Genomic DNA, 25,899 nt, shown 5'->3' with positions numbered 1-25,899 from the left:
CGCTGTTCTGCAAACAGTTCGGCCGATAAAGGCATGCTGAGTTCCGTTTGGCGGCACGGCTGCCTTGGAATTTGTCAGATTTCTGCACTTGGACATCGTTTTTTGTAGTCTTTTTACACATTATTTAGACGTTTCGCATATTCAAAAAGTCTACATCTACATCGGATGTACATCTAGTCTACGTCGGATTCATCAATGCGGTGCACTTGTTTACATCGAGATCTACAGCCGCAGATCGTTGTTATCGTCAAATATTGTGGAAAAGGTACATCGCTTATATGAAATAGTGTCAAAACGTAGCAAACCATGCATATCTGCGCATATGTGATGTGTTGTCACATCCTGAGACGAGTGACGGGCGGCCGAACCACTTAAACAACGGCAACTGTGATCCAGATAAATATATTACGGGCTGTTAACTAACTCTCGCTTTTCTTTAACTCCATCATACGTAGAGTTTTAGCGTGCCATAGAGCACTATTAGAGAAAGCTGTGCTAATATAAGTGCTCATTTGTAGGCCGTGTTGTACTCTCACGAAAACGCGCGGATGCCATCGCTCACACGGCGTTGGTATAAATGAGCGAGGCGGTGGTTTATGCTGCTGTATACCGAATACACCGTCTCTTGTTTGCCGCTTGACGCAGAGGCAAACAGTGCATCTCTGAAATTGAGAAATGTGTCGGCAAAGCAACACGTACAGGCCGACCCATATACGTAGCGAATGCGGCCGACAGCCTACAGGTACGGTGACGTACAGATGTTGGCACAGCGCTGTGTCGCCGCTTACCGCTTATTGTTTACGCGCCGTGCGAAGTGAAGTGTAGTTGATTTTAAATCGCTAAGGCCAGAATTGAACTATAAATGCTGTTCCGTTCGACCTAACTGCTTACATTTCAGTTCAGGTCCGCCGGTAGCGGGTGCACGAACTCGACGGCGCCAGGTTAACCTTCGCTGAACAGGATCGACACTCAAACTTCGTGGGCATGGCTTGAGAGGGTTAAAGCTTATGCATTTCAACTCGGTAGGCGTGTTTGACTCATTCTGAGCACGATAAATTATATATATTTGGAATTAATTATACAGTTTGAATGTTTATGTTGTATTGCGTTAACATTGTTAGAGACTTGCTCTTTCATCTTCACCAGCTACCATTTGTATAATTTCTTGGTACTCCTTTTTTTTTGCTACTTCACACAGTCGTTTTGTTTCATTTATCGCGTTATTTATATTGTTAGATATTTGTTCTTTCATGTTTACTCGCCAGCAATGTATAATTTCTGTGTACTCCTTTCTTTTTGCTAATTGCCTGTATCCTCCCTTCACGCAGTACTCCTTCGGGAGCCTGTGAGGTGACTGAATAGATAAATATACAAGCGAAGACGCAGTCGCTATTGTGTTGTGGGTTCGATAGCCGATCGCGCGGGGTTCGGTCGAACGATGGTCGGCACGCTTATTTGCCGGTGCCATCGACAAGAATGCCTGTCGCAGTACAAGTCGCACTCGTCGGTTGCGTCGTTGTCGACCAGGTATGATAAAACGGTTTCAGTGACGCACAACAGTCGGTCGATCATTGGAGTGAGCGTCTTGTCGGTCTCGTATCGACCCAGCGTTGCCGCGCCTTACGAGTACGTGCAGTCAGGAACACGCTGCTACCACCAGCAAGTGAGGACCGACGCTGCAAAAAGACTTCGTCGGCAACGTGATGTACTTAAGTGTCACCCAAGTATAACGCATGGGTTTCTCATTAAATTAGCGAGCCATTCATGAAAGGCGGTAACTACCTGGCTCCCGGTGCAGTCCGGGCAACTTGGACGACGCTATGGTCGCTTTCTCTTTTAAAGTGGAGTCGCAGTCTTACGCTACGCACGTTTTCGGCACCGCACCGACGTCGAGCTACCAGTAGAGTTTCAACGCGGTACACGGCACGAGTGTTTGCAGCAGCGCGCGTCCGAGCGCTTTTTATATTATTTTTTTTCGGGGGACTTTCGGCACGCGGCCACGCGCGCGACCCTTCCAGAACGTTTTGCAGCTAATCCGCTATAGGACAGAGCGCATGCGCCGTCGCGCCTTCAAAGAGGCGGATTGGAAAGGTAGCGATTTCGCATTCAGAACTCACAAAAAGTACTTAGGTGTCTCGGATTTTCTTCTTTCTTAAAAAAAAAAATATTCAGAAGATAGTTTTATTGAGCGAACATTTAGAGTGGCATGTGTCTTGGTTTCACTGTCTATACTCGACCTGTCTACCTCTTGGCGCTTGTGATACGCTAATGAAAGACTGGCGCAAGTTCCGTCCTTTCGGTTCGTTTACTTAATTGGAAAACTTAAGGGGCCGTGGACATTGAGATTATCGCGCGCACGAAGGGAAGCATAATAGAGACGAAGCAAACTAGATGCCGCATGACGTGCGCAAGGCGTTTGGACTTTACGTAATGAAGTCTGGCTCGAAGTCCCAGACACATGGAGCAACCGTCTGGGATGTATATGACAAACACTTGCGAGGGCGGGTGGTGCGCACAATGTTGCGAGACTTCAAGGTGCTAGAAAAACACTCTTTCGAGTTTCAACTTCAACGTGTTATAAGTAAGGCAGAGCAATAAGGTTGGTCTTATGACATTCCTTGAATCATACGGAAGCCACAGATACCCTGTTTAGCGAAATTGCAGTAACTGATATTTCGCAAGACTTTTCAGAAATGAATTAAATTAAACTTGCATAAAATTTGAACCAAATGAGGTAAACAAAAACAGACCACATATTTCATATAAGCACTTAACATTACACGTATGTACAAGTTTTCAGTGCCATACGTTAAAGAATAAACATTGTTAAAATGCTTGTATAAGACCCACATCTCGCCTTAAGTTCCCCGCTGCAACGTTTTAATTCGTGAGCATAAGGAGAGAATATATATATATATATATATATATATATATATAGCCAGTGTCTCGCGATCTTCTTCTTCCTCTCTCTCTTCTGTCATCCTTCCGTTACAGGACCCCCGGGTGGTGAAGCGCCGTCTCGGCGCGTGGTAGGCGAAGAACTGCGACACAAGTATGGCGTCAGCTTCGAAACGTGCACGACATCAACAAGCGGCGCACTTGAGTATGGATGAAACTGTAACGGCGCGATCTCGTAATTGACGTCGTTAACTTGACGTAGGACTTCATAAGGCCCTGTGTAGCGAGACAGGAGCTTCTGGGAGAGGCCGACCCGACGACATGGTGACCAAAGCAGCACCAAAGCACCTGGGGCGAACTGAACATCGTGATGGCACCAGTAATAACGCTCTTTTTGCAGATGCTGCGAGACTAATAAGCGAGATCGGGCGACTTGACGCGCCATGTGAGCGCGATCGATGACTTCACGAGCGTACTCAGTGGCAACGCGGGGCACAGAAGGTAGGATGGTGTCAAAGGGCAAAGTGGGGTCGCGACCATACAAAGGATAAAATGGTGAATATCCTGCGGTGTCATGTCGCGCGAAGTTATACGCGAATGTCCCGTAGGCCAGCGTGGGGTCCCAGTGGCGGTGATCATTGGAAACGTACATCGACAGCATCTCTGTGAGTGTTCGGTTGAGACGCTCCGTAAGACCGTTCGTTTGTGGGTGGTAGGCGGTGGACAGCTTGTGCTCAGTGGCACAAGAGCGGAGAAGGTCGTCTACAACTCGAGACAAGAACGAGCGGCCGCGGTCTGTAAGTAAGTGTCGAGGTGCACCGTGCTGGAGAATGACGTCGTGAAGGAGAAAATCGGCGACGTCAGTTGCGCAACTAGTCGGCAACGCCTTTGTTATCGCGTAGCGTGTAGCGTAATCAGCAGCGACAGCGATCCACCTATTCCCTCTAGTCTTCGTCGGAAAAGGGCCGAGCAGGTCAAGGCCTACGCGAAAGAATGGTTCAGAGGGAACTTCAATTGGATGGAGTCGGCCAACAGGTGGTAGGGGAGGTTTCTTCCGGCGCTGACACAATTCGCAAGTTGCGACATAACGACGCACAGAGCAGTAGAGACCCGGCCAGAAGAACCGACGTCGTACGCGGTCGTATGTACACAAAACCCCAAGGTGTCCCGCCGTCGGTGCATTATGAGGTTGTTCGAGAACGACGGATCGCAGATAACGAGGAAGGACAAGGAGCAACTCAGGGCCGTCAGGGTTGATATTGCGGCGGTAGAGGATGCGGTCATGCAGCACGAACATGTGGCACGTGCCGTCGGTGCTGCGAGATTGCACTCCGGCGATGATGAACTGTAAGGATGCGTCGCGTTGTTGTTCAGCGCGCATGTCGGTCATGTCAGTCAAAGCCATCGCGAATGTCACCGGATCATGCGCACCAGTATCGGGAGGATCCACGGGGTGACGCGAGAGGCAGTCAGCGTCCCTGTGCAGGCGTGCAGACTTATAATTGACAACAAATGAAAATTCCTGGAGCCGCGACGCCCAACGACCAAGCCGTCCTGTGGGGTCCCACCTTCAATACTTGCTACATTGTGCGCCCGCGTTAACAACCAAAAAACAGAACGCGCGATCTGCGGAACCCAGCATACCACTCCACTTGTCAGTTGCAAGGAAGGGGTAGTTTATGATTCCGCTCTCATGCAAAAAGGTTTACATTGGACAAACGGGGCGGTGTTTAAATGAAAGGCTGAAAGAACACGAACGCTCACAGGAAACATGAACTGGTTCCAATATGGCCATCCATTGCAAAGAGTGCGGGTGCAGGCCTCGCCTAAGAGATACCATTGTTCTGGACAGAAGTCGAGACAGCGTTGCCCGTGAGCTGAAGGAAGCCTTCCACATTAAAAGGAAGGGCCTTGAATGCGTCAGCAGACCATGAAAAATTCTGTATAAAAGTGAAATGGTCCTTTTTAGAAGCCCTTAGAACTGAGAATGTTGCTGCGCCGCCTGCGCTCGGTGAAAAATCTTAATATTTTAGTTTTTAATGGGGTACTCCCTTACGGCGGGGTTTTGTGTATCGCGTAACCATTATCATTTATGATAATTTGGCCCTATACACCACGTGTCAATGTCCAGAGCGTAATCTTTACAATCGTTTACCGCCTTTTGCCTGTTAACACGTGATTTTCGACAACGTGTGAGTTGCGCCGCCAGATTTGCGCATATATATTGTGTGTTTCCGTTGATAAAGCATGAGTTGTTAGTAAGCGCTCGTCCGTGTCTCTTCTTGTGTCGTCTCTTTGGCGCTTTAGTACATCAGTAACAGAGACAGGTGGTGCATTTGTAGCCTCGCAGAAGAGAGTCCGTCATACGTTCAAATGTCGCAGGAGCATTGCATAGGCCAAAGGGCATCACTTTGAACTGATATAAGCCATCCGGCGTGATGAAGGCCGTCTTCTCGCGGTCCATTTCATCAACTGAAATCTGCCAGTAACCGGATCGAAGATCGACGGACGAGAAGTATTTAGCTCTGTGCAAGCAGTCCAAGGCGTCATCGATGCGTGGTAGTGGGTAGACGGCTTTTCGGGTGATCTTGTTTAAACGGCGATAATCGACGGAAAAACGCCAGGTACCATGTTGTTGTTTTTTTTCATAAGGACGACAGGCGAAGCCCAAGGGCTGGCTGATGGTTCGATGACCCCTTTGCGGAGCATTTTGTCCACTTCTGATTGGATGACTTGACGTTCAGGATGCGATACACGATAGGGACGCCGACGAATAGTATTCGTGTCTCTAGTGTTGATACGGTGGTGAACAACAGATGTTTGTCCTAAAGGCTTGTCGCCGAAATCAAAGATGTCAAGGAACGATTCGAGGAGGAGACGTATGTCCGTGGCCTGTGCAGAGGTGAGGTCAGGTGCAATCATCTTCGCTAGTCATCCGCTAGGGAGACAGAGCTGTGAGCTGCAATTGGTGCTAAGAAACCGCTGTCGGCATTCAGACTTTCAATGTCAAATTCGAAAGTATTAGAAACGCTGGCCAAGAACATGCCAGCTGGAAGCACTTGAGGGCACAAGCTGAAATTCAGAAGCGGAAGAACGAAGTTGTTATTTTTGTTATTAGTATAATCGTCACCTCTCTCTCTTCTGTCATCCTTCCGTAACAATATATATATATATATATATATATACATATATATATATATATATATATATATATATATATATATATATATATATATATATATATATATATATATATATATATATATATATATATATATATTGGGAGCGAGAAGAAAGAATACATATAAATGTATGCAGTGCAAGTGACTGTGGTCTGCTGACGGTGGTTGCACTTCCCTCCTCAGAGGCAGGACGCGTGTCAAGTGAGTTCCTGAATAACAATTTTCAATGTACGCGCTTTCAATCATGAATCCGGGACCTGAAAGAGGTGCGACGCATGGCTAACGAATTTCTCTTGCATGTCCGGCTATATCGGCACTGAAAGTTTTGATTATAACCATTTCATCAGTATTTCAACGTCCTAAAGTGAGGTTCATAAAAAAAAAAGAATACTAGCGCCATCAAAGGAAACTGAATCGTCGACATAAATGTCCACATCATCGGCAAGCTCTAGCTAAGCTAGCGCTCACATCTTTCCTAGGGTAGTAAGCTCTTTTCGAAAGAAGGTTAGTCGGTAAGAAAAAAAGCAATTTGCTCCGGTGTAAATGATAAAATATTGATTGCATAGGACAATACAACTTTACCCAGCTAACGTGCGCTGAGCTAAACAGTGTTGCCCCCAAGCGAGAAGAATCAAACAAAGCACATAAAGGACACGAAGACAATAAAACGAGGTCTGGCAACCTACGACGTCACTCCCCCGTCCCGTGCAACTAAGCGCGTCAAATTTCGTGACTATGCGCCTACCTTGCTATCCAATTTCCTTTAAATTATAATGCCTCCGCGTTCCTTTATAAGTCGTAGCAACTCCGCCCGTGTGTCGTTAACTGCCCTCCTCTCACACCATTTTATTAATTTTTGCGAGCACTCAGCAATCGGAAGGCACTGGCAACCCCCTTTTCACCCCTAGCTCCCTTTCCCAGAGCTTTTCACATAGTTAACGATGATTCTGCAGCTTGGAAGCGCTTGCGTGCATCAAAGTCCCTGTATATGTTTTTAAAAGAAAGCAAGCCAATCCAGGGACTTAAGCTCGTACACAACCGACGGAACAACACTCGCACCCCCACGTGCCTGCATGGCCTGATAACGACATTGAAACGTCGCCTTCACTTACTGTCGGGAACCATAGCAGCGTAGAAATCTGTACGAATTAGTATATGACGGTGCACTTCAAGAAAGCGCAGACGACGACATAGCAGGAAGAGCCGTACATACTCTGCCACCCTTGTACAGAGCACGGATGCGGTCGCCTATAGGTGGCCGTCACGTGCGGGATGCGCCGATGGTTCGAGATATCTTTGTTTCTGAGCGTGCGCTGGCAAATGGGAAAGCCGCTGGCAAGCAAGCTTGTTTTAGACTCCTTCAGCGGAGGCTGAGGCCACTGCTAAGTGAAAACTATAGCAAAGCAATCGGAAGGCAAAACGTCCATGTAGCGCTGGCATACGAAGCAGCAGAGGCACCCTGCCCCAACCGAGTTGCATCTTCTTCTTAGGCGCCACTAATTTGAAAACAGGGCAGGTATTCTGTAAGAGTCCATGTAGTGTACATGTCCATTTCGTCTGCTGTTGAAGGTCTGATTGGCTCTGGCGCCTGGCTACTGTGGACGCGCAGCCCACACCAGCCACTCAGATCTTCAGCAGCAGACGAAATGGTCATGTCCACTAGGTGGACGCTGACAGAATACCTCCCCAGGGACGTACAGAATACCTGCCCACACAGGGAGGTGCCACGTTCTTGACGGAAGTGGTTGTGCACACCACAAAGCGCACTCACTACTACAGTGCAAGAAAATGTACAAAACGAATAAACATCGACGAAGCAATCACATTTTGTGTCTATGGAGCAAACACACGCGAACAAGAAAAAATGAAAACGAATACTTACGTTTTTCATAAGTCATTTACTACGAAGAGAAGCTAACGGCGCGACAGCGAAGACCCGATGGCAACAACGAGAGGGATGTCATGAAGACGGCGATAATGGCATGACAACGAAACTTCGTTGACCGACATCTAACACAGCGAAGCTTTCAGTCAACGAAGTCTTTGTGAAAGTAATGTTGGGAATAACTGCTGGGTTGAAAAGCCTTGCTACAGATTATATCGCGCTGTACTTAAGCTTCACCTGCATGAAAATTAAATATGACTTCGTTACTGAGCGAACAATCTTCATGGTTTGTAGACCTTACCTTAAGTTTTTCGACTCTCTCTATGCCAAATACTAATACCATATCTCTCCACAAACTACAATGAATTCGTCTAGAGCTATTGTCATTTTATGATGATTTCTTCGTATTCTGCACTTGACCACGAAAACGATTTAAGGCCAAACTACGCGTACGCTTGCCGGCGCGGCCGGGATTCGATCCCGCGACCTTGTGCTTCGCAGTGCCACACCGTAACCGGTAAGCCGCCGCTGTCTAGCTCTCTCTCTCTCTCTCTCTCTCTCTCTCTCTATATATATATATATATATATATATATATATATATATATATATATATATATATATATATATATATAGTATTGCCGTCACGTCCTGTGTTACAGACTGTGCTGTCACAAACCTGCACTTTAGTTTTTATTTTGTATGGGTATTGACGTCACGACCCCTGTTATATACGAGGGGTTGTCGTCATCAATCATTCTGTGCTTTTCTTTATCGAAGCGACTTATGCAGTATGCACTGTCTGTGTGAGTCGAGAGGACATGAACACTTTTCGCTCCAATTTTAGCCTACAATTGCACTACCTCCGGGATCGGCCCACGAAAGTGGTATTTTTCCCCATGGACCCGACAAATGCATTGGAGGGTAGAGGTAAAAACCATAACAACAGAGTGTAGTTCTGTGTCAGTGTACGTACGTGCTTCAGACGGTGCATTGTACATATTTGGCTGCGGTCGAGGTAAGTGGAATCAGGGGCTATACGCGGGCGGCTCAAACTTGCAAGCACCGTTACTGCGTTGAAGAACATTTGTGTAGTACGCTCGGACAGCCTGCTTACTGCAGCTCAACTGAGGAATACGCATGCGGAGCACGTGTCGAAAAGTGAAAGAGAACCAGGGAGAAAGCTAAGGGAAGAAGAAGAAAAAACAACAACCGTGAAACGTTGTTAGCAACGCAGCGCTGAGCATTCTTTTCGCGTGCATTCATAGAGCCACAAGAAAGCCGGTCGGGCTACGGACACCTGGTCGGCGTGACTGCCGGCCGGGCTTCCTCAGATGCCCCGGCCGCGAATCGATTCTTTTGCCCCGTTCCTTCCCACCCTTTAGGCTCCGGAAGAGAACCGTCCCACCGACCCTGGCAAGCGTGGTATTGTTGTCGGCGCTCGAGGAACCACGGGAGGCTGGCTGGAGCAATTTTATGGAAGGTCTATCGTATATACGGCGGTCCCTATACACGGCCGCGCGCGAGGGGCCGAAACATCGAGACAGCGACAAGGGAGAAGAGAAGCGGAGGCGGGGAGTGGCGAACCTAGCAAGGACGGGGTTAAGAAAAGGAAAGGCGGGAAAGCGATCGGGTCATATTTTACGCGGCTTGCCTGCCCGGCGCAACCTCCTCGTCGTCTTCCCCCGCGCCTTATCGTGGCGGGCCGGACGACGAAGAAGCCGCTCCTCCCGTGGGCCCAGACAATACAGCGTTTCGTTCTGCGCCGTTGTCGTCCGTGTCCGCCAGCATTTCCGGCTCCTTGCCGCTCGCCCCCTCTGCGACCGCCGAACGAGTCAGTCTGCTGCCACGGGCGTTTCGTTGGCCTTCTCGTGTATCGGTTGTTGTTGTGCGTGTTTCCTTCCTCGAGCCACAACAGAAGACCTATAGCGGCGACCTGCGTATTTCTTCTTACGAATCCCTTCTTCCTTTCTTTTTGCACGTTGTTTTGTTACGCGAAAGCTTGCGTCGATCTGCGAGCGGCTCGAAGACTTCTCCCTCTCTATCCCCACATATTTCACGGCCCCTTTCGCCTGACCACCGGCGCTTCCTGCGAGATCAATGTCGTTCTCCGCTTTTTAATTTTTCTGTTCTGCCGAGAAGACCCGCCGCTCTTGGCCGTTGTAGCGCGCGGCCAATGCGGTGATTCTAACTGCGATCTCCTCTGGCCGAGCAGCAGAAGGAAAAACTGCTGCATCGAGAACACGCCGTCTGCCCGCGGAACGTTTTGCACCGTCCGCTCGGCGGACTCGTCTGGAATGCGCGTCGCATTCGCGTCCCTAGAAAGGATAAAGTTTGCTGTGACGTCTGCTGCCTGCTCGAAGGAAGCTACTGCATGTAGGACACCAATGTGGAACAAAACGAAGCCGCTGGGCGTCAGCTTTTTTTTTCTTTCTTATGTCAGAAGTGGTCGAGTCGTAGTGCGTAATAATATAAATTTCTCGGGATACATGCTGCTAACGGCGCAACTAAATGTGTGCAATATTTCTGTAAGTAGGAAAACTTTATGGTGTTAGCGTCAGAGTATAGCGATAGAAATGCTGTTGGCAGGTGTCGGGCGTTCTTAATCTGAAATAATATTTTAAAAATGACACCGTTCTAAAAAAAATATGCATAAAACAAGTAGTTTTCAATCTACCTGAAATGTTTAGTGGATTGAATGTTCCAGCCATTCATTTCTTCTTGCACTATAGAAGCTTACCTTATGGACGATGAAAGACGACTGAACGGACACGAGTTGGAGGAATTCGTTCTTCGTGTCATGTTTGCGTAGCGCAACAAGAAACGAACTTGCCCAACCTAGCTCCTATTAATTTAAGTTTTTGCTACAGTGATTGGTAATGCAGGAAATTATTACACACCTATTGCAAAAAGTAAACTAACCGCATTTCCAGCGCAACAATGTGAGATAAAGAAACCAGGACGGGACTTGCAGGATAAGCTGCGTTCGTTGCTACCGGCGTACTGTCGAATTGCAAAAGCCCGAAAAGATGGAAAAATGAAAGACGGGCGGGCGACGCTACCCTGACGTTATCGCACAAGCTCGCCGTGATGTCATGAGCTTGGATAGCGTCTATATACTAGAGCCTAGTTAATCGTTCATCGGTCAAGAACGAGTTGACTGCGTCCTATAAAGGAATCATAAACTCAACCTAGCTACATTTGGGAACATTTACAGCGCCCAAATTGGCCAAATGGCAGATGGAGACGTGCCCACCCCTTTCCCCGAATCTTCTTTTTAGTATGAGGCCTGCCCTGTTCCCTCCCCCCCCCCCCCCCCCTTATCGTAAGAAGTTTCTGGCTACGCCACTTACCAGCGGGTATGGCCAATCCCAAGCAGCAGTTACGTTAGAGAAGTTTCGTGAATACCGACCAAGCACTACCAGACGCGGTAGTTTGTGCTGTTGTAGAAATACAACGAAGAAAAGGAACGAAGACACTGCCACACCAGTGCCTTACAACATTCAGCAGTCGAACAGAATTTCCGTCACGCTGTGTATTTTCGTTCGTTCTTTATCATGCTGTCTTTGTTACGCGCAACTGTACATGACCCATCTGTGAAATCACCGAAGGTACATTTGAAGCCGCGAAGGAAGCTAGCGCCAGAGGAGGACGGCGCCTGGAAGTGGAGAAGAGAATCGCGCACCGGGGAGCGTATTTAGAATTGCTAGTAGGTACAGCGGGGCGTGGCACTTGCGGAGACGCCGGACGTGTGTGCGCATGCGCGAGTAAGAGCGGGCGGGAGAGAGGAAATATGGGGACTTTTGCTCCTTGAATGTGTGAGGCACTACGGAGGAGTTCCTTAGCGCGTGTTGCATGCGTTTGTCCCTAGGCGTGCCGGCAGAAGTCGCGGGCGCGGTAGTGCTGAACTTAGCGTCGCAAGTTGGCGGCTGGACGTAATTATATTTATTCAATCGTGTTTTTTACTAACTGAAACAACGTGTCATCATTTCGCATTATTGGCGGCGCCTCTAGGACACTAAAGCGACAAGGGGGCACCAAAGCTAGAACCCGGACTCGTCCGTGGGTTGGGGCTCGCCGAGGCCTGCGCCTGCCAGAGGTGTGTAAGATTGGCTGTCCGCTATCGCGGGCAGCCACTTCTTTATGCGAACACCCCCTGGCACGCTTCGGCCTCCGCGGCCCCATCCCACGGGCCGCCCTGCTTCCATATTTTATTTCCCCGTTACCTCTTCCGTGCCCCGGAGATCCTGCGCCGCCTGCTTTATTATCTATTATCTGCTTTAGCTAACCTCCGTTAGCCGGTTACATGTGCGCTCCTGGAGCAGTGCTTGTAAAAAATGCAATCTATTATCGCGACGAAAAAAGCGACCCGCGGCTTATACACCACCAGTCAGAACCTTGCCCCTTCAGACACAGCGATCACCAAATAGGGCGTCCGTGCCCACTGCCTCACCGCGCGGGCAATCAGCGGTGGAGCGTAAACAAATTCGACCGCACTCCGCAATGCCGGCATGTCTAGGGGACAAATGCATGCAACACGCGCTAAGAAACCTCCTCCGTAGTGCCTGGGCAGAGTCACATATTCAAGGAGCAAGGGCCCCCAGATTTTCTCTCTCGCACTTCCTCTTACTCGCGTCTGCGCAGAAACGTCGAGCGCCACCAGAAACGCCACGCCGCGCTGTACCTACTAGCAATTATGAAAATGCCGCCGGCGTAAGTACGAAGCAGCGCGCTGAGCGCTAGGCAAAGCGATGTCATCTAAAGGAAAGTCCAGGTGGCGTTGAGCGAAGCGGGCGAGAAGAAAAGAGGCGAAGCGTCGCGGAGGAGGAGGGTAGGCGGAGGCGCGATGGATTGACCTCCTCTGGCAGTTATTACGGATTCGGTGTGCAGTGTGGATGTACCGGGTCCGTCTCGTGAAAACATCGTTCCCGCGCGCCGTATGCTGTATGTGCGAGTTAAAGCGTGCGATGGTGAGCCGGCGATGGCGGTTCAATCTAGAGCGCGAAAGGGAGCAAAGCGGGGAGGAAGCGAGGTGGGGGGGGGGGGGGGGGGGAGGTCGTCCTACTCAGGCGGCAGCTGCGTATGGGGCGCCCGCACGAGCCCTATCTTGAAAGCGATCTGCGATGCGGACAGTCTAGGCGTCTAGGCACACCGAGGGCCAACAGCTTCGTGTACTCTATAGCACCGATACACTTGAGCGTCACGCGCATTCACGAAGTGAAACGTCACTTTAACGTTCTTCCTGTGACCATGACGAGGCATTTTTTTGCGATTTTGATTGCTTACAATGAAATTTGAAAGTTCACACAGCATACAAATTGAACAAACACGCAAATGATCCATTCTCTGCATTATCCCACGCACTGCCAATGAGATGCGCACGCAGTGTAGGGACCTTCTTGTTTGCTGTCAGCTCCCGATGCTTGTTTAGTGCCATGACTTTGCGTTGCACCACTCGCATAGAAAAGCTGCGTCGTGTGACTTCGAAAATATCTGGCAGGACTGCTCTCGATTTCAGTACAGGTAATCTTGTCATCTTGTAGTGACAGTGAAGAATAGAAATTCCAAAAGTGTCAGTTAACAGTTGAACTCATTATTCGGCAAACCTGCACCCAGCAATACAAACATCACTCAAAGAATAACGAAAACGGTGAAAACAGTCGCCGATCTTGAAACTCTGATTTACGAGGCAAGTGCACCGGATTTTTATGCATGACCCATCGTATATTCCAGCGCAACAGCTGGTGCTTGCGTATGTTCTAGAATGTGCGCCACTACAGTCGACTCTCGCTAGAACCTGACCCTTGCGGAAGTGTTCGTTTTCGTCAAATTATCCGAAAGATCGAATTATCAGACAGCAGTAAACTGGACGGGTTGAAATCTTTTTTATTGCTTGGAGTAGTCTGTTGTCTTCGAACGACCGTTTCAATGCAGTAATACAATAACCATACATGTTGTCGATCAGTGGCTCATAGATGTCAACACTATCGTCGGCGCTGACAAGGTCCTCAAAATAGACATCACCCAGGGAACCGCGCAAGTCGTAATCATTACGACAGGACAGATTCATTGCCGTCGCCGATTAAATCAGTAGCGTCGTCTGCCGAATTTCTTGTGTTTTGAAGGTTTTAGTAACCGCTGCGCGCATGCAGGGGCGCCGCTGGGGGTCGAATTAACCGAAGCGACATGTTTTCACATTCCAACTAAGCGAGTTTTCCTCCCACGGCGATGTATTGTTTCTCGCCGGGACACTACAGTGCGCTCGGATTAATCTAAATGTCAAATTAAATGAGCGCGAATTAACAGGCGTCGACTGCAATGGCGTCGCGCGAGCAAACTGATTATATAAGACACTTTGGCGATAGAATTGGTGACAACATTCTGAATATTTCGGATACATGTAGGCGCGTCTTGTGCCAAACGATAACTTTGTAAGAGTGGTTAGATAGTGAGAAACGGTCACTTAAAAAAAAAAAAGAGATGAATAACGTAAGTGTGTAAACATAAATTTACGTCAAGCTCTACTGCCAACAAGGCTGTGATAATGTAACGATTTATTTATTTATGTATTTTTATACATATACATACAGCACGTGGACGCACCTACGGAGAACGATGTTTTTATTGCAAGTAAAAACATCGTTTCTCGTACGTGCGACCACGTACTGTAAGCGCCTGTCAAACTATACCGGATCCAGGAAGACATTCACAATATGAGAAAAAAAAATATGCCATATATATATATATATATATATATATATATACACACACACACACACACTTTCATCGGCGATCGGCGAAGAATCTGGGAGTCCGTATGATTACTTCCTTTTATGCCTGAATTATTTGTCGCTTCGTCTCTTTGTTTGCAAACGCGCATTATATTCATAAGTAGGGTGGTGTACATGACGAAACCTTTGAGCCTTGAAATCGGTAAACACTTGAGCAGTCGAACGACAATTCTATTAAGACGGCAAGCTGGGCGAGTTGGTGATTGAACATGTTCCTATGGGGGGGCAGCGCAACCCGGACGAAGGACAAGAGGAAGTACACAACACGAGCGCAGACTAACAACTGGTTTATTATTTCAAGCAACGGACTATAATATACAGAAAATGTAAACACGTGTAAAATGACGTTTACAAGGGTGTTAGCCTATCTTGCCATTCAAGAAATCAGCTTCTTTATCCTTCTTTATCAGACAATTCTATGCCGTGAAGGCATTCGGAAAAAAGCCATCACTTGGGTAAGTTGAAACCTTATAGTTGCAGAAGTGGAATGAATAAAGGCTACATCATTTAGGCAGTCTATAAAGGTCGCGTTGTGTTGCAGAGACTCTATTGCCTGCTTCGGCGCGCTGTTTTCCCCCCGTGAATTGAAACTAAATAAACGGAAACTGGGAAGTTGACAATGTATGAAGCATGATCGGATCTGGCGGCGACAAATCGTAACTTCCACCGCGATCTCCATAACAGATAGTGTTGGAAAACGAATGCTGGCATGGTTAAGGTGGAAACGACGAAACTCGCATGGCAGGTTTTCAAGTGTTTAGCGCAAAACACTTGGAACGAGAAAAATGTATAAGCTTCACCTAAAACGTGTTAGCGTTATTTCGCTTTGTTTTATCAAGGAAAGTACTGTCGTTTCTTGCTGGCTCTTAACTTGCGCATCTCTTGTATGATATTTTCGGGCATACAAACCCGAGACCCGGCTTCCAGTAGGCCGTTGTTTAAAGTTTGCACTTGTGTGTGTCTTGCCTACTGCCTATCTCTGTGTCAAGTTTTTTTTTTTATCTAAACACCAGCAAAGTTGACGCACTAACGAGGCCGAAACTGTATCCCTTGGTAGAGTCACGTGATCAAGCCGTTTCCACGCTTATGTCGCTTCGTGGAGCCTCGTTTATGGCGTGCTATAAAACCAGTGTGCTGGTTTCACTAAGATACGGATAACTAGCTGGCCCACCAGTGCACCTGATTATAACGGAAGCTCGGCGAGTCGACAGAAAATGCAGCGTTCGCGTTTCGTTCTCTGTTGACTGTGACGCTCTGTGTGGTTAAGAGAAACTAGAACACCGACATATTTGATACGGCTGTGCTGTGTGTGGGCTGTCGCCTAGTGCGACACAGACTGAAGCGCCTTGGGCTTTTCGCCGTGCTCTCGGTTTGCGGAAGGCGGACCTGGATGAACTGCAAAATAACCCACTTCCCGCACCTTCAAAGAACCGAGGGGCGTACCTTAGGCGGCCGTTTCTACCTCAGTTGTCAGCGAGGCCACGCTTGCTTTTTCTTTTTTGGCTTCTTTCGAAGCGAGTAGCTCGCGGAAAGCTGTGGGAGACGGTGGGGCCGACGCGCAGCAAGATCAAGCGAACGGGGCCGAGCGAAGGAGCACAAAAATTCCGGGCAAAACCAGAGACTGTTCTGAAGGGAAGGACAGGGGACAGCTGTTTGCAGAGCGGGAACACCGCGCCAAGCTGTATGGCGAGGGCGTGGACAGGAGGGACGGAATGAGGAAGAAAAGGAGAGGCGCCAGTAATTACCAGCGCGGAAGAGCGGGCGAACAGAAAACGTCAACAATTTAGCCCAGATACGACGGGAGAAAAATAGGACGTGCTCAGCAATAAAGCGGCGGCCCTGCTATTCGCCGCGCCCGGAGCACGTACTTGCCGCATCAGGGACGTGGCACAGGTTAAGAGGGAGCGAGCAGAAAAGAAGAGGTGGGGAGGGAGAGAAATAATGGAAGGAAATAAAGAATGGAGAGGGATGATAAGAAGAGACGAGAGGAGACCGCTAAGAAGAAAAGACGGCAGCGACACTGCAGAATGGGACGATAAGAAGCATTTGCCGGCGAGCGACTTTTTAGGTGCTCAGATAATTCTGCAAGAATGGCTTCCAAAGCGGAGACCAACTTTTGGGATGAAGCGGAAGAAAAACAGCTTCTCCGTGGGAAAAGACTTAAGCATAAAAAAAGAGAGGACATAAAAGCAGATGAATAAATGTTCGTTATTTTTACCCGGCGTCACTTTTTTCTTCCTCGCTCAGTTACTTTTTGCTTTGACATAGCCTGGACGTGCACTGTATTGAGCAAAAGAAACGACCGATAAAAAATGAACGCAAGAATGACGTACTTGGTGATTTGGAAAGGAGCCAGGGGCGAGCCGTCTCGTCCCCAGGAGATGCTGATTGGTTCGTCGCCGGTCACGTGACACTGTATGGTGACCTCGGCGCCCCTGCGAGCCTGGAGAACTCTGGACATGCCGGACACGTGCGGGCTGTCTGAAAAGCACAACAGAGTGGGTCGCTCTATCAGCGGGCTTGAGGAAGGTTCGGTAGAATTGTGTCTTGTTCGTGCTATTACAATAAGCTTTTGCTAGTTAGACAGCAAACTACTTGAAGTACTAGCAGAGGTTCTGGAAACAGGCAAAGGCGGAGAGTTCATATCTCCGGGGGGGGGGGGGGGGGGGGAGGGCTGGCGCCCGACCAGCTTTCCAAACCCCATATATATATATATATATACACTGTAAATGTGTTTATTGACAGGGTACGCAAGGAGTGAGAGGTCGAACTCGGTGCGGTAGTCAAACCGTGCGAGCAGTCAGAACCGGCCCCGTGCGTAAAGCGCTGGTGATGCGCCGGACTGACCGGCACTTCTTCGTTACATTTCATACGCTGGAGATGCGCCGTGCGCCGGGCTAACCGGCGCTTGTTCTTCGTTAAACACACACACACACACACACACACACACACACACACACACTCATATATATATATATATATAATATGCCTTTCCGGCGAAACTTCAGCCTCCCTCTGTCTTTATTTTTTTTTTCGTGAGTTGGAGTATAAGCGCTCTTGCGCATGATTGCTGTTGATTCTGATTTCCAGTAAATCCGGCTTAGCCTCATTTCGGTTACTGAGTGAAATATACATGGTGCCCCAACTATCATGCACCAAGACTTAAAAAAAGAGCAGTTGCGTTACTCGAACCTAGTGCATATTGTCACCAATACGGCGGTTTAGCGGCCAGTAAATCTTTCGTTCCTGAAATTTACTTCGACAATTGCAATTAATTGTCTAATTATAGAAGTACTGTCCTAATTATCAAAGTGTCAATGAGGCATTTGTAGGCAACCCAAAATGACATCTAACTGATGTATCTTCAGCGATGTACTTATTGCGTGCAATTTTTTCCGACTGGCAAACAAACCTGACGAAATATGAAAAATACCACGTGACTGCGCTCCCACCAACATCATGAAGCAGCGCCCTCAAATAAGCTGATTGAAAGCAACTGCATTGCCTGCCGCAAATCCGAAGAGACAGCGCATCACCTCGATAACGGTAAGGAGCTCCAACAGCAGGTTTCGGGGCTTTAAAGCTATTCCTTCCTCTCTACGTCACACTTATTATCCGTCTCTCAAGGCCGGCTGATCACATTGGTTACAAAAGCCCTTTGATAACGCGGCCGAAGCGCCGCTCTGACACCCATCGCGCCGCCCTGGCGCGATGGGTGTCTTGTGCATGGAGGAAGGAAATGGTCTTGGGGGCCACAAAGCGGCGCGCTCGGTTCCTTGTATTAGAGTGTTTTAGTTGAGCGTGTTTACGCTCCGCTAAGCAGCTAAGCGGAGCGGAAGCGCGAATGCGCATGCGCCGTCCGCTTAGCCGTAAGCGGGCTAGCGGAGCGAAGAACACGGTCCGCTAAGAAGCTGCCTGAGCGGAGCGTGCCGCGCAGCACTTTGGCTAGCGTTGGCGTCAGAACGGATTGGATTGGATGCAGAAAGCAAGCGCGCTGGCTAACACGTGGCGTTCCCCAAGACGGCGCTTTCTTTTCCATTGGATAAAATGGACCGGTAACGCATTACAAGCGCACGTCTAGGTACTTCATGGAGAAATAAGTTATATATATGCATATATACGTTTTACTGTATAAGAGTGATCATAAAGTGTTTTTATTTTCTTTCATTAACCTGAATTTAGCCAGGGGGCGCTGCAACTACGAAAGGTCCGCTCCGCTACGCTAAACGTATAACTAAAACGTGAAAATCGCCCGCCGCTCCGCTGTGGCTTAGCGGGGCAGCTCGGAGCGGAGCGTACCGTAAAGACGCTCAACTAAAGCACTCTACTAAAACGTGAAAATCGCCCGCCGCTCCGCTGTGGCGTAAAGACGCTCAACTAAAACACTCTATTAACTCCAGCTGGCACTCTACTCCGCCGCATCGCGGCCCACGCAAAAGGTCGTGGTTCTACTGCAAAGCTCGCCTTCGTGCATAGCGTTCGCGGCAAGCGTTTCCCTGTAAACATTGCGGTTACATACGCTCCAGTTGCAGGGAAGCGGGAGAAGCAGTCAGGGACCTTTGAATGCTATCGCGTCCCACTCTTAAAGCCGAAGCTTAAGCGTCCTCCAATTTTTTTTTCTTTATTTCCTTTATTTCGTTCTGGCTAACTCAGAGGGAGCTTGTTCGAGGGCACTGCTTTATGACGCGGGTGGGAGCGCATTCCCGTGGTATTCCCCATATTTCGCAGGGCTTATTTATCAATCGTGAAAAAATTAGTACACAATTAGTTCATCGCTGAAAATACCGCAGTTAGATGTCCCTTCGCTGTGCCTACATATTCCTCAATACTTTGATAATGAGGATAGTACGTCTTGAGTTAGACAAATCATTACAATTATTTAGTTAAATCTCAGTAACGAAAAAATTACTGGCAGCTGCTCCACTGTACTAGAAATAATATGCACTAGATTATTTTTCGAGTAACATTTGCTATTCTTTAAATATTAGTGAACGATAGTTCATTGGGACACCCTGTATATACCCACGAGCTCTGCATGACGTCACAATGTTTCCATTCGCAATAAATGTTGCAAATTATCAGAAAGTTTTTTTTTCATGAGTCGTTAGCATTGCTTAATGCAAAGAGAAGCAATACTGAAACACATATCGTTCACGTGCATTTCAAACGCCGTTGACAAAATACTCTGCCGAAAGGGTCACTGAAGTCTGCAGGTTTTTTTTTCAAGGCCAAATCAGCAGGCAAAGCAATTTGAAGCGAGGTTAACATACAGCAACATATTTATTCTCTGAGCATAGGCTATCCATATATTTAAAAATAATTGTTAATGTGCTGCCTCCTTCTCTTAAAAATATAATAAACTTTGTCCTGTGTATATATTTTGATGTATTGTGTACCTGTATGACGTTTGCAGTGGAAATTTAAACCAATGTTGGTGGGAGAAAATACGGATAAGGCAGCCGCCGCTGGTACATCTAATGCGCTTGTTCTCCTTTCTTTAAAAGAATTTCAGAAATAAAGCAAAGTATGAATTAAAATCCGTGCACGTCCGCGCCAACAATTATGCAGTAAGCTATTAGCCACAATACCATATTAAGTTAAAAGGTCCGAGGCAAGTAAAAAAAAATCTCAAATGATGTGACAAAACTGTGGCAATGACGCGTTGCCCCGAAGGGCAACGTTGTGGCAATGACACAAGGCCCCGAAGCCACCCGTAGTCGTCGCCTATGGAAACAGGGATAAGAAAAATAAGTGCAGCACTAAAGTTGTATTACCTACAGCCGTACAATTAAGGCAACCGTTAAACGCAACGTCTCGACTGCGCGGTGCCAATGCAAGTACTAAGCTGGCCGCTTAGATCTTACTGTCGAGAGCAGTGCATTTTTGTGTTAAATACCGTATACTACTGGTTTCCAGCTCACGTAGGGTCGGTCGAGGGTGCTCCCCCGAACCTCAATGAGTCTGCTCACGAGGCTGCGCGTGACCTCACCGACCGCGCTTTCTCTACAAGAAGCACCGACTCCCCTCCTCCCTACGGCCACAGGGACGCTCCCGCTACTCACAACGAGCTTATTAAATTCTTCTACATGTCTAGAAGGGTCTTTCCACCCCCTCACCCCAAGTTGAATAGGGCGCAAGCCGTTTCGCTTAGGCTTCTGCAGACCAGTACGTATCCGTGTCTGTCCGTTCTCCACGAGGCTTACCCGGACGTGTATCGCGACGACGCCTGCCCCTCCTGCGGCCAGACCTCCACACTAGCGCACATGCTGTGGGAGTGTGGGTCGACATACCCCAAGTTCATCAAGGAGGAGTGGGACTCGCTTTTGCGTAGCCCCGCTCTAGAAAAGCAAATCCTGGCCGTCCAGCGTGCCCGCGACCGGGCCGGTGGGCTAGACCTGCCGGTCCCGACGTGGGACTAGCCGGGTGCGCGACGAGTTCGCGTCCTCGCCGGACCTACAATAAAGTTTATTCACTCACTCACTCACTCACTCACATTCATGTTCTTAAATCGGCTACACGAGTAGGTAATAAAAGACGTACTGTTCAACAAATGTTTTGTTTTCTTTTGCTACTTATAACGTAAGGCTTAATAAGTGGGATTAGCGCTTCGAAGCTGCACGGTGGTCTACGTCAGATTTATTTAGGCTAGAGATTGAGTTTGACAACCTGGCACTCTTCGACGTGGGCCCAAAGCTAAATATACGAGTGTTTTTTTTTTTTTTTTGCATTTCAACCCCATGGGAATGCGTGCGGTGTGGTCCGGCAATGAACCGGTGATCTCGTGCTCATGAGCTGGACCTCACAGAGACCATTGCAGGTTGTTCCGACGTGGTGGTTGTCTGGTCAGTCTATCGTGGTGCACATCGCTTGCCTCTCCGCGCTATGACGCGGTCAGACAAGTTGCGCGATGGTCTCATGACAGCCGCAGGTGTCACACGTCTGGTAACCCAACCAAAGCTGAACGAGAGTTATTGATGTATGTCCAAGTGGGAGACGGAACTGACTTGTAAGAACTGGAAACGTAGATAAGGGTCCTTCAACGAATGCTTGCCGTGTGGTCCACGAGTGTAAAACATGTACATTTTGCTAACTTTAACAGAAACAATCCCGGTGTAATGCATGGATCATTTTCGATTATTTGAAATTCTCTACACTAAACGTAACATCGAGGCCCTTGAAATGATTCAACGCAAAGCCGTCCGCTTTATTTTTTCAAAGTATCGTGTAACTGACTCACCAACGACCCTCATGTGAACTCACGGTATTGAAACATTACAGCTGCGCCGGAAAATTCAAAGACTGAAACTACTTTTCTTACTAAAAAACCATAAACTGTCTATGAATGCAGACCCCTTCCTTAAACCTAACACTACGCGCCAAACACGAAATCATCGTGCACAATCATTAACCCCTTACAGTGCTAGGATTAACGCCTTTAAATACTCATTTTTTCCACGCACCATTGAGGAGTGGAACAGGTGTCCGCCAGATCTTTTAACCAGAGCTGATTCTTTTGACTCAATGTTTTCTTCACAGCATTTAATTTGAGAGCCATTTATTTCTACGTTTACTTTTTGTATTTTGCATCTGAGCCTTGTATTTATTGCTGTATTTTGTGTTACAGCTTGTATTCAACATTTTTCAATTTTGCTAATCCTGTTCTTTTTGCATATATTATGTATTCGCCCCTCCTGCTTGGGCCTACTGTAGGCCTGCAGTATGTTCTAAATAAAATAAAATAAAAAATAAAAATTATGGGGTTTTACGTGCCAAAACCACTTTCTGATTATGGGGCACGCCGTAGTGGGGAACTCCGCAAATTTAAACTACCCGAGGTTCATTAACGTGCACCTAAATCTAAGTACATGGGTGTTTTCGCATTTCGCCCTCATCGAAATGAGGCCGCCGTAGACGGGATTCGATCCCGCGACCTCGTGCTTAGCAGCCCCACACTATAGCCACTAAGCAACCACGGCAGGCGCAAGGAGTGCTTTTCAAACTGCTAACGTATAGATGTCATGTAAATCTGGCGATGTTATAAGATGTAAAACAGAAACTAAGAAAGATGCAACGCAAGAAATCAGGGAGCCGTTCTGCACTCACCAAACATAGACGTTCGCAACGTTATTAAAAGGAAAGCTTCATAATGTATGCTTCGGTTACAGCTTTCACTTTGCTAGTAAGCCAGTATCGACGTCCATAGGTGTACATTAACACTTCACCTAAACCAACTTAGATTGATCTGAAGAAGGCTGGTAATCTTGCTTTCTTCAATTCAAAGAATGGGGACAAAAAGTCAATATGAATTGTAGCGCTCTGAGGTATATTAAAACGTGTGTGAAGGACCAACTACTTCCCCGATTTTTCACTGATGCCGCAACATACTCCGATATACTAAGTACACACGGCGACAAAGGAAAAACAGAAGGTTTAATAATCGCGTCTTGATAATTCGAAATTTTACCGCTCACTCAGCAGCAGAAATAGCAGAATGGTGCTCATCTTTAAAGCTCGTAAAAAAAGAAAGCTTTCTTGTTATTATAGCGTCGAATAACAGCTCTTCGGCTCATAAGAGCGTGCTGAATAAAGATGCGTCATGGTAATCCAATCCTAATCCTTCGCAGTGGTTGGAATAATTGATAAGCAAAACAGTGTCATGCTTTACGAGGGCGTCCGTCTTCACTGTTTGATATAAAAAGAAAATGATCAGCTTCAAGATCATGGTTTGGGTAATGAATAAGCTGACCCATTTGTTTCTGGCAGCTAATTGTGACAGCTTTCAATATGAAAAGAAGCGAAATGAGGCGTGCATATGCACTGTTCGGAATAAAAATAGGCAAAGTGGTACGTTTGCAACATATATTACTCGCTAATTAGTGCTTTAGATCCAGCACTGGAAATGGATCCTGCTGATATAGGTGCCAAGAAGCAGTTCTGTATACCAGGCGGAGCTGCGTAACAATCAAGGGGAAGTTATTATTTACTGTGCATTTCTAGATGAACCGTGAGAGTAAACTGCTTTGTGCGCTGAAAAATATATAGTCTCTATCGCTCTCTTATATATTTATATATATATATATATATATATCATAAACCCCCTTTGAAAGGGGGTTTATTAAGGTTGGACGGCAGGCAGAAGGGACCCCGCGCTACGGGCACAGCAAAGAAAGTCTCAGCCGGCGTCAACAGCTCGCGATCTGCGCTCGCAACTGCCGCCCAGACAGTGTCCCACTGCTGTGTGCGTTGGTTAATCCCCACTACAGTATATATATATATATATATATATATATATATATATATATATATATATATATATATATATATATATATATATATATATATATAATGTACTGATACAGTCATGCTGTTATTTACGATCAAATAGGAGTAATTTAAAGCAGAACGTCCGAAATCGGTACACTGCATTCAGGTCCATGGACAATGGCGCTACTACATTTAAAAGCTAATACTAAAATATTGGCTGCGGCTTAGCTGAGCTAACCCTGGGTATGCAAAGCGACTTGGTTTAGTTTGGTTAAGTATTGGCTTCATTTGGGTAACCTTTGATTTCCCTGTAATTATTATACTTAGGCATACAATCATCGTTAAGCTAGGTATGATGGCTGTACGCCTAGGTCGGTAACTAGACTTGACTGTGATTAGGCTTGGCTGGACAAGCATCGTCCGACGGTGCGACGCCTGTTACGCCACAGGGAAAGCCCAAGTGCTAGACATGCAAAGAGACGCCGCGAACATGCGCAGCGTCGAAGCACAAACGGGCAGGGCGCGAACGCGGTCGCCACATTGATCTCGATGGTGCGATGCCTATTGCATTCCGGACCCTCTCCAGTGAAGCAGCTCGCCTGGCGATATTCGTGGGGTGGTCAGACGCTTGGCGACTACGGCTGAAAGCCTCCCCCTCCCGCGCAACGCTCAGAGAAGACGCCCCATGCTTTCGTCCATGGCCAAGCTCGCACTCACTAGGCGAGCGCGGCGATCCTCTAATTAAGCGGAAGACACACGGTCCAATTCGGTGTCCGATCCGGCGTCCGACGCGCTGGAACGGCAGCCGGAATCGAGGTGTGATAAACCAGGCAGATTTTCATCGTCCGATGCGTCCGACAAACGCACCGTCGTCTGGCCACAGCCAATGACAGCGCGGCTGGTATGTGACGTTCTCTGACGTTCCCTCCACGGAGGCGGCGCTGGCTGGCCGGTTTCTCGCAGTGTTTTTTTTCCTCGCCTGCTGCAGTTTGTTTCCGACACGAAATAGTTACCAGTTCAGTAAAATTATCTCGAACGTGTGCCTGTTATGCAAAGCAGCGCCTAGTACACTAGCACTAAGCTACTGGCGAGATCGGGAGCCGCGACGCGAGGACATTTCGCGGGCAGACATCACACACCGACCGTCGGAGCGAGGCTGCTCGCTTCGCTTGCACGTTTGCCCTTCGCAACGACTGCGTCGAGTAAACCAATTGTATTTAATTACGGGCTACCTAAGTGTACAGTGTTAATTGTTTTGGCAAACATAAGCGCTCTTCGACGAGCTCGGGTTGGATCGTAAGCGCCGTCGGCCGCCGCGTCTGCCTATCTAGGCCTACCGGCCCTATCTCTGGCTGTTAGCGGAGTCGTCAGTGGACAACGCACCGTCGTGAAGTGTTCTGTCACTCGCAGGGGCATAACTTTATTGACAGTGTTCGCGTAAAGCGAAGCAGTTTTGTGCAGAGTTATTTATATTACGTTTCTCGACGTGGCTATGAAGTCAAGCTGGGGGGCTGGATCTGGGCGGAGCTTAGGCGCTGCTCAATCTTTCGGATGCACGCACCGTGTGCCCCGACTCGTCGTATGCCGCATGCCGGAACATGCGGCGCCGCACGTCGGATCGGACGCCGAATCGTACCGTGTGTCCTGGGGCCAGATTCCGCTTCGGTTCCGTCTCCGAACCGTTCCTTTTCGGAGTGACGTCAAAATGACGACAGCGAAGAACGCGAGGAGAAAGAAGGGGAAGCGAACGGCCAATCGGCGAGCGCCCGACCTCGCGGGAGCCCGGCCCACGACTGCCTGGCTTTTTCGGGGGCCGTACACTAAAAGATAGGTTGTTTTAAAAAGAAATCAAATATCACAAATAAATGGTAATACATATTA

At 47.9% G+C, this 25,899-nt stretch overlaps 1 protein-coding gene across 1 annotated transcript in view; it reads right to left on the bottom strand.

Annotated features, from left to right (window-relative positions):
- The window catches only part of LOC142566232 (cell adhesion molecule Dscam1-like), a 706,104-nt gene that overhangs the window by 43,762 nt on the left and 636,443 nt on the right, over positions 1-25,899 (bottom strand). The window contains exon 13 of the mRNA XM_075677073.1: positions 17,088-17,235. Within this exon, the coding sequence (XP_075533188.1) occupies positions 17,088-17,235 (148 nt within the window). The remainder of the gene's footprint in view (positions 1-17,087; positions 17,236-25,899) is intronic.

The sequence above is a fragment of the Dermacentor variabilis genome, unplaced genomic scaffold, assembly GCF_050947875.1.
Source record: "Dermacentor variabilis isolate Ectoservices unplaced genomic scaffold, ASM5094787v1 scaffold_12, whole genome shotgun sequence".
Taxonomy (NCBI): Eukaryota; Metazoa; Arthropoda; class Arachnida; order Ixodida; family Ixodidae; genus Dermacentor; species Dermacentor variabilis.
The sequence above is the reverse complement of the archived record's forward strand: the minus strand, read 5'-3'. Positions and strand labels throughout refer to the sequence as shown.